Source organism: Pieris napi, chromosome 14 (assembly GCF_905475465.1).
Source record: "Pieris napi chromosome 14, ilPieNapi1.2, whole genome shotgun sequence".
Taxonomy (NCBI): Eukaryota; Metazoa; Arthropoda; class Insecta; order Lepidoptera; family Pieridae; genus Pieris; species Pieris napi.
In genome coordinates, this window is record NC_062247.1 from 6,876,073 (window position 1) to 6,894,002 (window position 17,930).

At 33.7% G+C, this 17,930-nt stretch overlaps 1 protein-coding gene across 5 annotated transcripts in view; it reads left to right on the top strand.

Annotated features, from left to right (window-relative positions):
• Positions 1 to 17,930, top strand: part of LOC125055878 (protein sickie) — a 162,077-nt gene that overhangs the window by 19,671 nt on the left and 124,476 nt on the right. The window contains exon 1 of one of the 5 annotated variants that reach the window (XM_047658539.1): positions 389 to 841. The exons of the other annotated variants lie outside the window; for them this stretch is intronic. Coding sequence (XP_047514495.1) covers positions 389 to 841 — 453 coding nt within the window. Of the gene's footprint in view, positions 1 to 388; positions 842 to 17,930 lie in introns of those variants that run through there. 5 annotated transcript variants of the gene reach the window in all.

Below are 17,930 nucleotides of genomic sequence, written 5' to 3' on the forward strand. Positions count from 1 at the left end.
ACTAACCTAATAGAATTACTGGAAATGATATTAAGAACCATCTTTGAAGTAGGTGATAAAATGTACCAATTCTAGAAACATTTTGGTTCCACCGTTTAATTGAATTAAATTTGGCTTAGTTTAACTTTTAAATACACTACAATTAAATTAATAAATTTTAATACAATTAAGAGTCTGAATATACAATTATATTAGTTGTAATCAGTCAAATATCAATATCGGAAGTTCTAGGTTATTTTTAGTTTTAAATTTAAAATTGTTTAGCTTTATAATCCTATTATCATAATTAATAATAAGCTGCTTTAATTGCCAATAAAACCAAGTCCTATGTGTCAGTGAATGTCGTTGTACCATAGCAAAAATGCTAATTCAAGATTAAATAAATGGCATGGCAAGAAAATACATGGAGCGACGACTATCTAAACCACATCGCACCACTATACCCACGAGTTTCAAAGTGCAAGAGCCCTTTGAATTCTACAACAAAGCAACTCCTTTTGTGCAACGGACACTTCTATTTGTTGCCGACGAAAATTCAGGGCCAAAGCAAAATGAAGAACGAAAGTGCGAATCGCAAGAATCCACAGATGAAACACCTGGCACGTCTAAATCGGAACAAGAAAAATCACCTAAGAAAAGCTCGTTTTTCTTCTCTCCCTCGAAAAGTTGCAAGATTCATGGCCGCTTTTTCCGCCTTCCGAGTCCTAAGAAGAAGGCAGAGCCGGGCGATGTAGCTAGTAACCGTGGGGCGGCGGGGGGACTTATCAGCTATGCCCCGGGATGGTCCTTGAAGGGTGAACATCTTATGAAATGGCAGGAATCTGGAAAAACAACCATAGAGGTAAATCAATTTGTTTTTATTTAAAAAAATATCACTTGCTTTGTATAACAACATGCAATTTCCTTCGACGAAATATACTTTAAATGATCATCGCGATGACCTAAATTATATCATTCAGAATTCGTACAGGTTCAGTTTATTAGCATATATGTAGGCATTCCTATTCACTTCGAAGTGTATATTTTATTTTCATTACAAATATGATTTGCGAAAATATTTATAATAAGCAGATTTAATTTAAATGAAATTGTTTTCCTACTCGGTAATTCCTCTGATCATTATCAGATTCATAAAAAAAGTCCCTTGCGTCACACCATGAGACATGCCACATTTATTGAAGTAAAACTGCGTCGATATCAGGAATATAATAACTTTTCTCTTAGAATTAAAGCCTTATTGATGATATCGCACAGTAGTCGGGTAACCAGAGGTAGACATAAATTGTGCATGCAAATCTATGCCGAGGGGAGATAGGGGTGCGGTCGCCTTAAGAAAATGAAAATTTCAATCTAACCTGCCCTCAGGTGACTGAGCAAGTGGCTTTGTAAAGTGTTTACAAAACACAAATTAAACGATATTTAAATAAGGATTCCCTTTTTTTATTTCCTTCTTTATTTTTCTTCCCTTTTTGTTTCCGAAGCCATACTATATATAGCTTAAAAATAATTTTCATATTTTTTTTTAAATATTTGTAATAAAGTGCTTGATAGACACTAGATGGCCTTCAGTAGTGACAACGATATACTCGCCGGTCATTTACGCAAATGGGAATTTATTTTGTTCTCTTGTGCGTTCATTTTCATGAGTGTGTGGTATGTACTCTTTGTGCAGCTTCATGAAATACTTAAATGCATACTTAAACTACTTACTGAAAAATAAGTATAGATTTAATTTGCTGAAATTTAATAATCAGGCGTTATTTATAATACATAAGTGATGCATAAACTTTATACGTAGCTAAACCAACATACCAATAACTAATCGATTTACATAGGAAATGTGAGTATTACCGCAAAATACCAGAAAAACGACATTACGCTTATCATAAATATTTAGCGAGATAAAAAAGCAGCTGGGCCGAATAAATTGCAAATGGTTTTTCTGTTCAAAGAAAATCTCTTCCGACATTTTGCCCACAATAATATCGAATTAGCCGTCTCGCCACCCTCGACTTTCCTCCATTTTACCTCAAGATGCGAAATGCACAGATCAATAAAAAACTACAGAAAATAGGTACACCGCACAGATTTTATTTACAAATATTTAACAGAATATGATTGTATTCTCTAGTTAAATAATGTAAAATGTAAGTTCATACTTCAAAATGTTTAATCCGGAGTTTCTGGATTCAACTGCCTCTAACTAAATAAAATTTCAATATTGCACGTCTGTGTAAATAACTTTTGTAAGTATATATGTATAATTATTTAAGCTTTCTAACGATTTAAAATTTAAATCTAATATAAAATACTGAAGTTAATTGGTTAAAGAATTTCTTAATAAATACCCAGATTCCGACATTCATCAAGCATTTTTGTAGTACTACGGAAAATAATATTTATTTAGACTATAGATTTGTCACTCCCCAGCTGATGAACGAGTCTCTTTTGTTTTCGTGACAGAGAACGTATTATTTATTCACCCCATCGAACAAATAATGTGGCCATTTCTTATTTTTATACTTTATTTATGGAGTGATAGATGAGTTAGACGCACATTGGGTACGAATTGAGATTTATTGAGAGCAATTCTATATTCGTTTTGACAAAGCTTAGATCCTAATAGTCTTTTATTCAAGTTTTAATTTAAAAGCGTTTAAAAAGTGTCTCACTGGTTAGAATGCTTGAGATCTATTTGACAGGTGAATGACAATCGAGAATGATTTTAATTATTCCATCCAACTCACCTTATTGATTGAATCTATTGATACTTCTTACGTAGTTTTTGAAATATATAGCTATACTCATCGTATAGATATCAATCCTAACAAGAGACTGAACACCACGTCAGATTTCTCAGGGGTGAGGTAATTACTATTGACATGTTCATTCAGATCCAAGATCACAGTGAATGCTTCGGAAAGCATCTTTGGCTAATTATATAGAGGATGTTGGGGTGCACTGAGGGGTCATGATGGCTGCCAGTGACGTATTTGGTAACTTATACGTCACCTACAGTACTTTGAAGTACTAATAATTTATATAATCATACCTAATACAACCTTGATTACAAATTTAATGAAATATTGGCTCCGCTTTTCAGACAGGCTGACACATAATTCCCTTCTCGGAATTTTTGTACATCTGCCACGCGTAGTAAACTCGTATTCGTACTAAACTCTAGAACAATTTTACTATATAACTAACGTTGACGGCTCATTGGTCTAGTGGTTAGTACCCCTGATTGCGAATCCATGGGTCCCGGGTTCGATCCCCGGCTGAGGCAAACATCGATGTGATGAGCATTTGGTGTTGTGCTTAGGTCTTGGTCTAGGTGTTTAAATATGTATTTATATGTATATCTATATAATAATTTTACAATCGTTATTATATCTATAAAAAATCAATTCACGTGGTATTTGGCCTACAAAAACCGTATGTAAGATTAGGTTTTAGCCATTATTATTGACCTATTTTATATAATTCCAAAGCTGGCAGAGCTTTTAAATAATTTGACAACGCATCATTAACTGACAGATTTAAATGTCATCTAATCTCTATTTAATATCTACGGCACATCCTTGAAGTTAATGTCACAGCCGTTCCAATAAATGAACAATAACAATTGGTATGTTGTTGGTGACGTCATATCACAACGTGTGGTCATCCCGATCGAATAAATTGTTGTTGGCATGTCAGGATTGTGGACAGGTGGCCTGATCCTTCCCAAAATTGCAATGGAATGTGCTCTCTGACCGAAGGTAAAGGTGAGCTCACAACACACATGTCGGTTCCAATTTTATAACGGATAGTCTTTCTGTATAGTAGTACGTAGCTCCATACGTTTATTAGATCTAAACTCCAAGGAAGTTTCGACGCGTATCTTATATACTACCACTTCCTAATTTGATAATATGTGCACAACACAAGGCACTATCTATATCATTATTAAGCTTCCAGTTGTCTCTGTATTTTGTACATTTATTTAATTGTTATCCAAATATTAGTACTTAACCTTTAATATTAGTAATTAGTAAAACATAATACTAACGAACTACAACTATAACTTCCTCAGTGTGTTAACATAGGATTCTGAGCTTCTCTGGACATATAGCTCGCAGGCGTTTCGATAACTTGAAAAAGCTTGTGATGACCGGTGGAGTATAAGGCATGAATCCTCGCAGCTGATCCTCGCTAGTAGTCTGCACTTTCAGGCCTTAGTATTACATAAGCGCTAATGCTTGCCGAAGAAAGAAGTGGACGAAGCTATGCAGCACAAACAGGACCTGCAGTAAGGAAGTATGCGGCAACTGAAAAAGAAAATATGATACATACTATAAACTTTATAAATTAGGTTTATTTAAATTGCGATAACCTCTAGTAAGTACATATAAAGTTTAGAAATATACTAGTTAAAATATTTCTCTTGCATATAGTAATATCCCCGTGTGAACCAGACTTTAGCACCTTTAGTAAGGACTCATTGTAACACAGGAACGCGCATGCCTTTGGGCATGCACGGAATTAATTCTCGGTATCCAATACACGTAAAGTTTTATTAGATCGTACAGCCAACTGGGAAACCCGTGATTAAAGGTTATGAGATATCTATAGATCAGATATACGTTCAGTGTAAATTAGTACATCTTACAACTAGAATACATGTTAAAAATCATCGCTAAGAATCAATTGTTCATATTTTCTAAATTTAAATATATTTTTTATTTTATTAATTTTCGTTTATTTATTTGCACGTCGTTACATTTATACAAAAAAAAAATAATATAACACATAAAAATTATAAGGGATGCAACGGGCGGCCTTATCGCTTAGAAGCAATCTGTTTCAGGCAACCCTAGAAAGAGAAAAAAACTTAATATAATGGGTAAAGTGCAAGAAGTGCATAACTAAATAAATAGGATATGATGGTTAAGAAATGTTTATGCAGAAGAGTTTTAAAAGATATTAGGGAGGTAGCCAATCGTATGGTTTATGAATTCTATAAACTTTATTACACATCTGTCATCTGATATTATCGTTTGGGGGTGGTTAATATGAACATCAACGTAGTACCGTGATGTTTAAATGAAAAAATATTATTCCAAGACAATAGCATTAGGTACATGGTATATATGTATCAGTCTATTCGAAATAGACGAAGGGTCCTGTAGCTTCTACGTGAATTCCCCTATTGTTTTCGCATTACGAACAAAGCGAATAGAAAAGCTTTCATTTTGCAGTTTTACTTAATATCTCAGATATCATGATGACTTTTAGTATATAACTTGAGTAGTTATGAACTGGCTTTTGGATACAATATTGGCAATGGCCTATATCCTTTCTGTGTTTTAAGGTTCATGTTGAATACTTGTTTGATATGACGCACATTTGTTTCATACTATATTAATTATGAACGTCACTAAAAAAAATTCAGACAGTTTGTGACCTATTTCAAGACCACGATCATGTTGTTTACAATGTATATTGTATAACTTTAAATCATCTTCGGGAGAGTGTATTTTAGTGTCCAAAAATCTATGTATAAAATAAAGAATGCATTTAAATTTTTCTGAAAAACATTTTTGACTTAAGATTAATTAAAAATACGTTTTAATATCGTATTTATTTAATATTATTTTCACATACATTAGAAATCCTATTTTATTTTCTGTCGGGTTCAATATCTTGTTTATCTTTTGCAATAAAAAACATAGAAAAGCAAACTACCATATGAAGTTAATACGAGGAAGCGTAGACATTAAGAATATATCAGTAATAAATAACCATAGTCAATGAAGTCGTGTATCACACCATTCTTTCGTTCGCGTGAATGGCGATTTGTTACACGCTCAATGAATATCAACTACAACCATTCATTGATTGATAAACATCACATGTTTTTAGTTTTAATCTTTATGAACATGTCTTATAACCAAATTGACTGAAAAGTATTTTACTTCTCTTTTATAAGAACTGAACTGGCTCTCAAAACACAGATTACTTTCTACACGTAGTCTCGGTCAGTCTCATGCTTACTATTGAAAGTCTGATATAAGCATATAATAATTATTAGAACTAATCTAAGGCTCACCATCTAAAACACCAACGCAATCTGACTGCTATGAAGGTACAAGGCAGACGGAGCCAAAGAAAATGATTGTAACCAATGCATTTGAAAAAATGATACGCCACAGAACAAATTCTATTTCAGAAACATCTAACCAATAACAATTAGTACACAGCGGTCCCCGGAATCAAAACAAAAATAAAACCAAAGAACAAATACAAACAACCAACAAAATATACCTTTCCCCAAGCCGGACAGCGGTCTCCGTGGGGAAGCGCGACCGCAGCCCTCCAGCTGACCCTCGAGAGAGATCTCTGAAAATCACATTGGAGTAAACGAACCGGCCAAAACACAACCTACCAAATCCAAACCCACCAAAGCCCAACCTACCAAAGTCTAAGCAACGAAGTCAAATAAACACCAATATTTATATCGGCACGCTCAACGTACTAACACTAAGAACTTGCGATCGACTTATGGAACTGGAAGAGGCGCTCAAGAACATTAAATGGAACATTCTAGGCCTTAGCGAAGTCAGAAGACTAGGAACAGAAATCACTGAACATGACGACTACATTCTATATTCTATTGGAGAGACAAAAGGACACTACGGAGTAGGCTTCATGGTCAGAAAGGAACTCAAGAACAGCACTCTACTCTACTAGAATTCACAGGCATCTCAGAAAGAATAGCAATCCTAAAAATAAAGATAACAGGCTACAGAGAACACTGGACCTTGGTACAAGTGTATGCACCAACAGAACAAGCAGAAGAAGCCACAAAAGACTCATTCTATCATCAACTATCCAAAACAATAGATGTAACAGAAAAAAACTTAATAATTATGGGAGACTTCAATGGGAAAATTGGCAAGCAAAGATCAGGAGAAGAAAATATCATCGGCGAATACACCATAGGAAAGAGAAATAATAACGGAGAACGACTAGTAAATCTGAGTCACGAAAACAACCTGGCTATCCTCAACACATTCTTTAAGAAAAAACCTAGCAAAAAATGGACCTGGAAGTCACCAGACGGTAGCTACCATAACGAAATCGATTTCATAACAAGCAATCAACCCAAAGCTTTCAAAGACGTAAAGGTAATCAACCAGTTCAACTTCTACACCAACCACCGAATGGTCAGAGCAACCTTACACTCCAAAAACCAGGTTAAATCTAGGCAACGCTACAAACAAGTGCTACCTTCTGAGGAATACACCCTTACTACCAAATTAGACGCAAACCATCTGCTAGAATCGCCGAACGCAATGCAGGAAAGATACAATAAAGAAATAAACAGAATGTATCAAGCTAAAAAACCAAAACAACAGACGAAGGAAATATTAAGCACACAGACCAAACAACTAATTTCGGAAAGAAAAGAATTATTCAAGAACAAAAAGGATAAAGACATATTAAAAGAAATAACAAGGATCAGCAAAGAAATTAACAAGAGTATAAAAAAGGATAAAGCAAAAAAAACAATGGACTGCATAATAAATCATATTACTAAAACAGGAGGAATAAGGAAAGCCCTAAAAGAACTACAACCACCTAAACAATGGATACCAAGACTCAAAAAACAGGACAAAAACTTAGTTACAAATAGAAAAACAATACTAGATACTGCAACATCCTTCTTTAAAGAACTGTACTCATGTAACAACAATTCCGAAACATATGCCAACCCTGACCCAGAACACGAAGAACCTATCCCACCTGTTTTAGAAAGGGAAGTCGAATATGCAATCCTGACACAGAAAAATGAAAAATCCCCTGGCCCCGACAACATATCAAATGAGACAATCAAAATTGCACTTCCGGACACACTAACAACATTAACAAACCTATTCAATGAAATATTAGATACTGAATACATACCTACACAATGGACACAAAGCACAATAATCCTAATCCACAAGAAAGGAGACAAAGAAGACCTTAGCAACTATCGTCCTATCAGTCTTATGTCCAACGTGTATAAAGTCTTTGCAAAAATCATTCTCAACCGCATCACCAAACAACTTGACGCACAACAACCTATCGAGCAAGCCGGATTTCGGTCTGGATTCTCCACAATAGACCACATGCACACCTTGAAGCAAATTGTCGAAAAGTGCCAGGAATATGGTTATCCCCTGTATCTGGCTTTTGTCGACTACAGCAAAGCTTTCGACTCTTTGGAGCACCCATGCATTTGGAGAGCGCTAAAAAACCAAGGCATTGAAGGGAAATACATTAGACTCATTGGAAATGTCTACAGCCAGTGCTCGGCCAGGGTGAAGCTGGAGATGCTGGGAGAATCATTCCCACTCAAAAAAGGAGTCAGACAGGGAGACCCTCTTTCGCCTAAGCTCTTTACTAGTGTGTTGGAAGAAGTCTTCAGACACCTACACTGGGAAGATTGCGGTATAAACATAGATGGAGAAAGGATCAACCATTTGAGATTTGCAGATGACATTGTGCTCATAACTGACAACCCGGGAACACTACAAACTATGATCGAAGAACTGGCAACCAAAAGCAAAGAAGTGGGTTTAACAATGAACAAATCAAAAACAAAAGCCATGACAAACAGAACACCAGATACTATTATCCTAGAGAACGAAAACCTAGAATATGTGACAACCTACATATACTTGGGACAACTCATCTCCATGACAGAACAAGCCCATCAGGAAATAGAGAGAAGAACCTCAAATGCCTGGAAAAGATTCTGGTCATTAAAACACATCCTAAAGAATAAAGATTACCCACTTAGGATCAAAAGGAGCATCTTCAACACCTGTATCTTACCTATCCTAACGTACGGCTGCGAAACTTGGACCACTAAGCAAGTCACAAGTCAAAAGCTTGTGACTTGCCAGAGAAGTATGGAAAGGAGCATACTAGGGTACACACGGAATGATAGGAAAAGAGCTGTAGATCTCCGAAGGATCACCAACTGGGAAGATGCAATGACCAGAGCCAAAAGGCTTAAATGGAGATGGACAGGACACCTGCTCAGAGGCCAGAGAGCAAAATGGTCGAAAAAAGTCACCCAATGGACACCTCGCTACAACACCAAGCGAAAGAGAGGAAGACCATGTGCCCGGTGGGCTGACGACTTTAAAAAAGCCACTGGTCCTCTGTGGCAAAGACTTGCCAGGGATAGGAAGGAATGGAAACAGTCGGAGGAGGCCTTTATGCCACAAAGGCAAGCTATACAAGAGGACAGCTGTGCTTGTTAAACTTTTTTTCTTTTTTTATATACATTTATATTTTGTTCTCTTGTATTAGTTAATAATAAAGGCTTTGAATCTTGAATCTTGAATCTAAGGTTTAACCGAAAGTATAGATTACATAGATACTCGTACATATTATTTCAAAACTACGTCCAACAACGCTCAAATCTAAAAGGCGGGCAACTTGCGAGCCTAGGAGCGAATAAGATTTTTGTTATATTTTTTTATAGTATAGGGGGACAAACGCGCCTACGGGACGCCCAAAAAGGGCAGTCATCGTAGTCCATGGACACCCATTTTAGTAGGTGATAAAAGATAGCAAAATCACTGTCACATTAATAAAGTCCTATCATATTAAAAAACAATGTTGTTCAGATAATAATAAAAGTGAGTCAGTTCTTAATTTAAAGTGCTATTGAATATATCAAGTTTCAAAACGCAGTACGGTCCAATTACTGTATGTCAATTATTATAAATTAAAATTGACAACACAACCGCACTGTAACACAACATCTGTGTCCATTTAGAATCTAGATTTGGCTAGATTGATTTTAATGCAAAATTAGCTTACATATTAACGTTGGTATATTTGATTCTAGACAAATACATACATAATTTTACGTATAATGTTGGTGGCGGTTTCTAGTTTCGGGGGCCTAGGCTCACTTTGGGTCGCTGCGCCGGCGGTGTGTGTGTCTATAACTTAAAAGCTAAAAGATAACTTTGATAAATTAAAGTGATAAAGCCTTAGTTAAGATATTAATAATTTATTACTAAATTAATGAACCCGCATTGTCAGGAACACAAACAAACAGGAACTTCTCACAAGTTGCATTCAGTGAGTCTAATTGCATTGAATTATATAATACCAATAAAATTTTATATCTTGCAGAATGGTTCAATGACCAGTGTAAGAAATCTTAGCAGGCAAATTACTTACAGCATCTCATTCTAATGTAAGCATAGAGAACTTTCGATATTACTTAGTTACTTAAAATAAACTTTGTATTAAGCTTGTTTCGTTTAAGCTTATTGACTCTCGGCAAATTTAAATCTGCAGAGCACCAGAAATTATCAGCGAACCAGGCATGCAATATCTATCATACTCAGTGTTACATTATTTTTTTTAATGCACACAAAGAAATAAACTTTAATAGATGTATATAGATTCATGTTGTTAACCTTTTTTCATGATAAGTCTTCGTCAACTGTCAATTGCTTATAAAAATTTGAAAGCCTTTAATTAAAAGATGTTTTTATCCAAACAATTGATTCGCGTTTTTAATAATATTTTGATAAATATCGTAGCAATATAGTCAAATAATATGTAAAACCTACTTTAACATATATTCACACTTTTATGCTTCCCCTTCTAAGCTACCGATAACGCTACGAACATGGGTCGAATGTAACCTACTAATGAACTACGTGCTGATACATTTTACATTAAATTATTTGTATTCGCATCGCGCTTAATGAACGGTTTATTACATTTTGAGTCGTTTAATTGGCTTACCGTTGTGTGTCGTGCTTTGAATCAGAAAATTGTCAATACAATATGACGTTTGCGTAGTTCACTAGTTCAATAATAACACCTTGTGTATTCCCTGGATATCGGACAAATGCAACGGCCCTAGGTGCCTTTTTATAGAATATCGGAGTTATAGGCCTTACCCTTACCCTAATATTCTATTATTATTCAGAATTACTACTCTAATATTGATTAGGGTAGTTATTAAAATACCAATAAAATACACATCAGTTACACCTCCTTCTTCGATTTTTGGAAGTAAATTATTGAAAATAAACCCCTGTGTGTCTGTTACATGAATTGTAAAAACAAAATGAGTGTAAAAGTGTAAAAAAGGATACATCGATTAGGCATAATGAACGTTCGATATACATACATCATATCTATCGACATATTGGTCTAAGATCCCGCTATACAACGACCTTCACCGAGATGCTTATTTAATGAAACTTATTTTATATATAATTTAATATGTCAATAAATATAATCCATATGGGTTGCCTAGCAAATTTCAGTCCAGAGTATGTTTAATTAATTAAAAAAAAAATATTTTTTAAAACATTTCACCGGTATGATTATTAGATAAATTCTATACCAATCGAAAGTATGAAGCCCATAGAATATGCAAACGTTAGGTTGTTTTTAATCAATTAATTATTTATGTGTATATTTTTTATGTGACACTAAAGTATATATACATCTTTAGTATAAAAGAAGGTTATAGTGATACATATATAATACTACCCTGATTAAAAATATTGATTGAAAAAAGTTCAAAAAATTTACTACATGCAAATTATAAAAAAAATTTTTTGTTTAAATATTAATTAAACATACTCTGGACTGAAATTTGGTAGGCAACCCATATGGATTATATTTATTGACATATAAAATTAAATATAACATAAGTTTCATTAAATAAGCATCTCGGTGAAGGTCGTTGTATAGCGGGATCTTATACTATATGTAGAACTATGAAAACTTCTGTTTAAAAGACTTATCAGATGGTACGAAAATGTATATATACTAACGCGGCTTTGTCAAACGTAAAGATATATTTAAGACACTTAAAAAAGGATACTTATTTCTTACCAGAAATGTCTATATAACATTTTAATACTTCTTTACTTTGAACTTGGAGTATCATTCTCTATTTTACTCACTTTACAGTACTGAATAATAATAGTTGTTTTAACAAGCCTCCTATTGCAATTGTTATGCAACTTTGGAATACATTTAGCTCGCAACTAACACAGCCATATGCAAATAATATGCGAAACAAACAATTGAAGTTACAAATAACATCCTCTGATTGCTCAGTTCTGTTCGGATGTTTTTGATAAATGGATGCAATGTGCGTAAATTTAAATATAACTTGGTGTATACTTATGGTAACAGTGCGAATGGTATACAGTCATTTACTAAGTATAGATTCCTTAGGTATTAGACCTTACTTGGTATTTCTCATATCCTATAATGTCAAGTGCACGAATAAATATTTTTAAGTTTAGAATTCAAAACCGGTGTTCCGGAAAACAGCATTTTCCATTTCCTTTAAATAACGACTTTCACACCCTTAATGTTTCATGTTACGGGTACGCCTCTTGCATTCAAGCGTTTGAGGGCGTAATTGTTTTGAGTACACTATTATTTTGATTTATGGCTTGTTGATTGTTGCAACTCGATTATGTGGGGTCTTTAAAACTAAATTGAGTGGAATGAAAAATAAATTAAATCGGACATGTCTCCGTTCGATTGGTGACAATAGAGTCAATAAATCGAATTAAAAATGTTATTTGGCTGGTTCAAAGGAATGATTGAGCATTTCTTAACATTTAATCGAATCTTTCTATATTAGCGAATTAGGAAATTACAATTACAATGATTCTAATTGATTTTCTAAGCTTTTAACTAAAAAATAGACAAACGAGTAGGTAGGCGGTTTGGCTCTATTTACACCTTTTACGTACAAACCTAATTTAATTGAAACATGCTTGTCATGTTTATTTATACCAAAGTGATTCAAGAGTGATTAGGAAAATCATACTATTTGAGGCATTATAGTAATTTTATGAACTATTTAAGATCATTAGTTGTTGGAGACACAAGCTACATTGAGTTGTGTGGTGTAATGAATCTCGCTTTGCGTAACAGATCATGTCAGGAATGTGTTTAATTTATGTTTTGGCTAAGCACTAGCAAGCCTCCTGGCGATTAAAGAGTCAGATAATGCTCCTAAGAAAACATAGGCGCTATAAACTTATAAGGTCTAGGCGTCAGATTTCTGTTTCATGATCATTTGTTTTTTATAATAAGCACTTGAGACACAGACAGTGCCTGACATATGCCGTTAACTTTTTGGGTCACTCCGGTTTCCTCGCGATGTTTTCCTTCACCGTATGAGCGAGTGTTAAATGCACACGTAGACTGAAAGCCTTTTAGTGCACAGCCGGGATTCGAACTTATAACCTCAGCGACTTTACACTCTGACGCCACTAGGCCAACAATTAATTATTTTAAAGCTAAAAACTTAATTTTGAATAAAAATTATTAGTGCCAATACATTACGTACTTTCACTGGGATCTCAATAAATTACAAGGTCTTGTAAATAAGATCTAAATAGACGACCTGCTTTCTCATAGATCTTACGAAGAATGAGTCAGGTCGTTGAGTCACCTATCCCGATCTCAAATCTTAAATGAACCCTAAATGTCTGCCAGAGAGTGTGAGTAAGCTATTATTTGTTTTAGCGCAACATTTTTGGAAATCACGTGAAATTTACTATAAAATATATATTTTCACATAAAAACGCATTTAATGATAAATATAATAATTAATATACAGCATACTTGCATTTAAAGTTTAGAAAAAAAACAGGTACCTAAGGAAATTTACGTTCTAAGGTTGTTCAGTTTATTAAATAAAATTTAATTGTCTCACACAGTCTGTATACTTATAATCGTGTAAATAAATACGCGTGAAGTATTTTATAGCATTTTTTTATAAAATTTTGATAAACTTTTTAATATCCATGTAAATAAGGAGTGGTCGACACTGTCGGTCGTGTGGCTTACTTTTTTTACCTAAATAAAGTTACAAACCTTATTGACACAACAGTCGACAAAGCGTATAAGCAGCTTTGTAAGACGTGCGCGACAGTGAACCATGATATCAACTCTATCAAAGTGTTATTCTATAAATATGTTAGAAGTGTTCTTGAATAAGGTTGCTCGGTTTGGTCACCTAGTTATAACGTATACACATAATAAATTGAAAAGATTAAAAACAACTTTATAAAATATCTTATGATTTTCCTTTCCCTAATGTAATTTGCCACTTTTAATAAATCTGTTCAGTAGTGCCAGAGATCTTTATAATATTTGTATGGAATTATAGATTGATAGATATACTATATATTGTATAGAAGACACTCAAGTTTTTTTTCTTAACTAAGCTTACACGTTTTGCAACCTTTTTCGAAACGTATTTGTAAAATTTTGTATCTGTCTTGTATGTAGTATTGTCTTTGATTTACATAACCTTTACACATTTAAAGAAAAAACTTTTTAACCGGATTGAAGTTATGTATTTTTGTAAATTTACAACTATTTAACATAATTTTAAATTTATCCGACGTTTCGCGTGCTTTACAGCGTGCGTGGTCACGGTGACTGAATACAAAAGATGTTGGATGTCAAAAAGTATCACAGCTGTAGAGAAAGTTGCCTTATCTGTATTTATTTCCCCGGAGTTGGTATCGACTAAAAGATTTTGGCAAAAATGGCTCACGGTGTCCTCTATTTTCGCGGATTGTAAATTTATAATAATACATAACTTCAATCCGGTTAAAAAGTTTTTTCTTTAACTGTCTTGTATGTATTATTTACAAATTTTAAAATTTAAATCCGTATGATTTCAAAGATCCCTTTTAAAAATTATTCTTTATTGACGCAAACGCGATCGCAGTATACCGGATCGTCATAACATATTTAAAAAGTTTTAGCGTTTTCGAAGAAGTCTGTGGGATTTGTGAGTCAGTTTTGATAATGTCTGAAAGTACTGTTTCAGTTCGGATTTCAATGAATTCTATTTCTAGTATCCTGAGTCACTTGGTGAGTCATCTATTATTATTCTACTTCCTACTCGTAATTTAGGATAAGCCCAATCATTATGTGGTTTAGTATAACAAAGTCTAGCCTACTAGCATAGTATTTTTCGCAGAGCGATCGTAGAGTTGCCCATAAGACACGGCCAATTCCAGCTGACTATATTAACAGTGTTAGCTCAGTGGTTAATCGCGCAATAAGAGCCAGGCTTATTGGACATTATGCGAAATCGATATAATTCGTAAGAGATTTTTCTTCATTTTCTTGAAATAAACGATGAACATAGTAATAGGAAAGCTACAGTTGACTGATAATTAAAGGTTTCGTAATAAAATTTACTCTCTGTATTTAAAATTCTGGTAATATTGTCGATCAGTCAATAGTGGTAAACAAAATAAAAAATAACCCTTTTGTGCTCTTCCTCATAAGTGGAGATTTTTTATTCACAATATTTATTACATTTAATTAATTTTAATATTTTTTTATAAACAATTTTTTTCCACCGAGATTCGGAGCCAGGGCAGGGCTTTCGTGATGTGCTCAGCGAAACAGACGATAATTATTATAGTTAACTAGTCATAATATCTAATAACTTTTTTCAATCAAAAGGTAACCAAATAAAAATAAATCAATTAAACAGCACTGCCGGTACAAATTTATTACATCATCCAAATATTAATAGTCTTATATCAAACAAAATATAATTAGACATTGCAATAAACCCAGATTCATTTTGGTGCAGCGCATTTATATATAGGGCTTATTCACCACACATACAAAATAAAATTTCCTATTTGTGACTTCAAATTGCTTTTTCTAGGACTTTAAATTAATAATATAAAAAAATAGATGGACTCCAAAATGCACTAATAAGTTTTATATAACAATATTTCGTATTAATTGGCGTTGTATAACAAAGAGAAATTAACGATTTAAACTATAATTTATATATTTTTACTATACGGGTTCGAAAATCCTAATAGGATATTAGTCAAATATGTATTCATCGATTTCGTTAGACAATCCTGCTTTCTAATGGTCACTAGGCCAAGATCTTACTATGTATGAAGGTTTACAGTTGTAGTCGTTTCATTGATTTTTAGTACGTACGCCTGTCTATATGTCCCTGTTTATTTTTAATCTAAAACCATAAAGGAGCTATATCGATGTATTAAACGTTTTTATTATATACTAGCAGACTCGGCCAAGCTTTGCTGTGGCTAAAGTTTTTGTTATATAACTAATATAACGTAGTAGTAAACTATTCAAGGGAAACGGTAGGAGAACACCAGTCATGAGGGACCAGGGGACCCATGGGGACCATGCTTTTTTGGTGGTTATGCCATTAAATTGTAGCTTATGTGAAACGTTGGTACTTTCAACACAGCGCCATCTGTTAGAATTGTGACTGTCAAATAATAAACAAATAATTTGCAATAAAATAATATCACGGGTATAAATGAAGATGTAGGCTTTCCTATCTTTTAAGTTACTTCAAACTGCACACGGTATGCAAATTTGATTGAAATCGGTTAAGTAGTTTAGGAGTCCATAACGGACAAACAACGTGACACGTAATTTATATATATTAAGATAATGTTTTAGATTTTTCTTTAATATCCTGAAAAATATCAATCACATTACAAAACTTTACTATGGGACTGATTAAAAAGGCAAATCGATTGACACCTCGATCATTCATATCTGTCCTTGGACGGAAAAGCTATGCAAAAATTTACAGCTGAATTGAACTTATTTAGTTTTTTGAAATATAAAAAGCCAGCTTATTTTCCGTACCTGGCGAAAGCCAATTACCAAAAAACAACACGATATTTTATTTTATAAATGTTTACAGAACTACGTTTTGATGCTACATTAAACTGTTGAACGAAAATAAATCGTTATGGTGAAATAAGAGAAACAAAATTAGATTAGAGCTTTTCCGTCTCACCTGCGCTGCGAAGTTATATCGGGAAATCAGATCAAACACTAAAAAGCTGCCTTAATAAAATATATATATACTACATAAAGGACCTTCCACTTAATTAACAAGTGTTTAAAAGGCTTATATTTCGCTGAAGGCTCACGAAATTTATATAATACATGTAACACGTATATTAGAAGGCATAATGTTTGTACGGTTAAATAAAAACATATAATTAAATCACACAGCGCTTAGAAACGGCCATGTGTTCTAATAAATTATTATGAGCTAATTAAATCTCTTTGATATTGGAACTGAATCAAATTTCCGATTTAGACATCGTTTTCTTCGCTAAAAAGTTTTATCTCATATTTGTTTTCAAAAGAGGGAAACATATAAGTTAAAAGCTAAGTTGGACTATTCATAACTGACGTGTCAGTTGTTCAATCTTAGTTCTGAATATTAAACTCATACTGGAATAAATATTAATATCTATGAATTAATTCTTACTTAAAATAGATGTTTCAAGAGTGTGAGTAATAAGGTTATTAAAGACTGCTAAAAGCTGGAAATCTCGATACACGCGAAGTGTAATCATTAAGTTTTCTTAATTAAGTTTATTGCGTATTTTTCTTATTCTTGTTTGATGGAAGTATTGCTAGTTCCAGATGTATGTTTTGACTTGCACTAAATATAGTAGTACAATGTTTAATACAAGCTGAAGGGGAAGTGCTAGAGATAAAGGTAGCCTTCCTGTTTAAATTGTACTAGACAGCCAAACTTTCGTAACTCCGTCCTAAATGTATATTGAATGTGTATCTTTACCAATTGATATTTATGACAATGGACACTTTATTAAACTACTTGACGGGTCCCGGAGTTGTCACGATTCTTTATCCCGTATACAAAAGATCTAAATACGTCGGCAGGTCAAGTGACCCGGACGTGGGGGTTTTTTGACGTGGGGGTTTAACAAAGGTGTTTATGATAAATATCGTGACACGTAGGTGGTGTGAGGGTGCCGAATGAGGACCTGTATTTAAAAACATCATAAAAAATCGTAGCGACTGATATG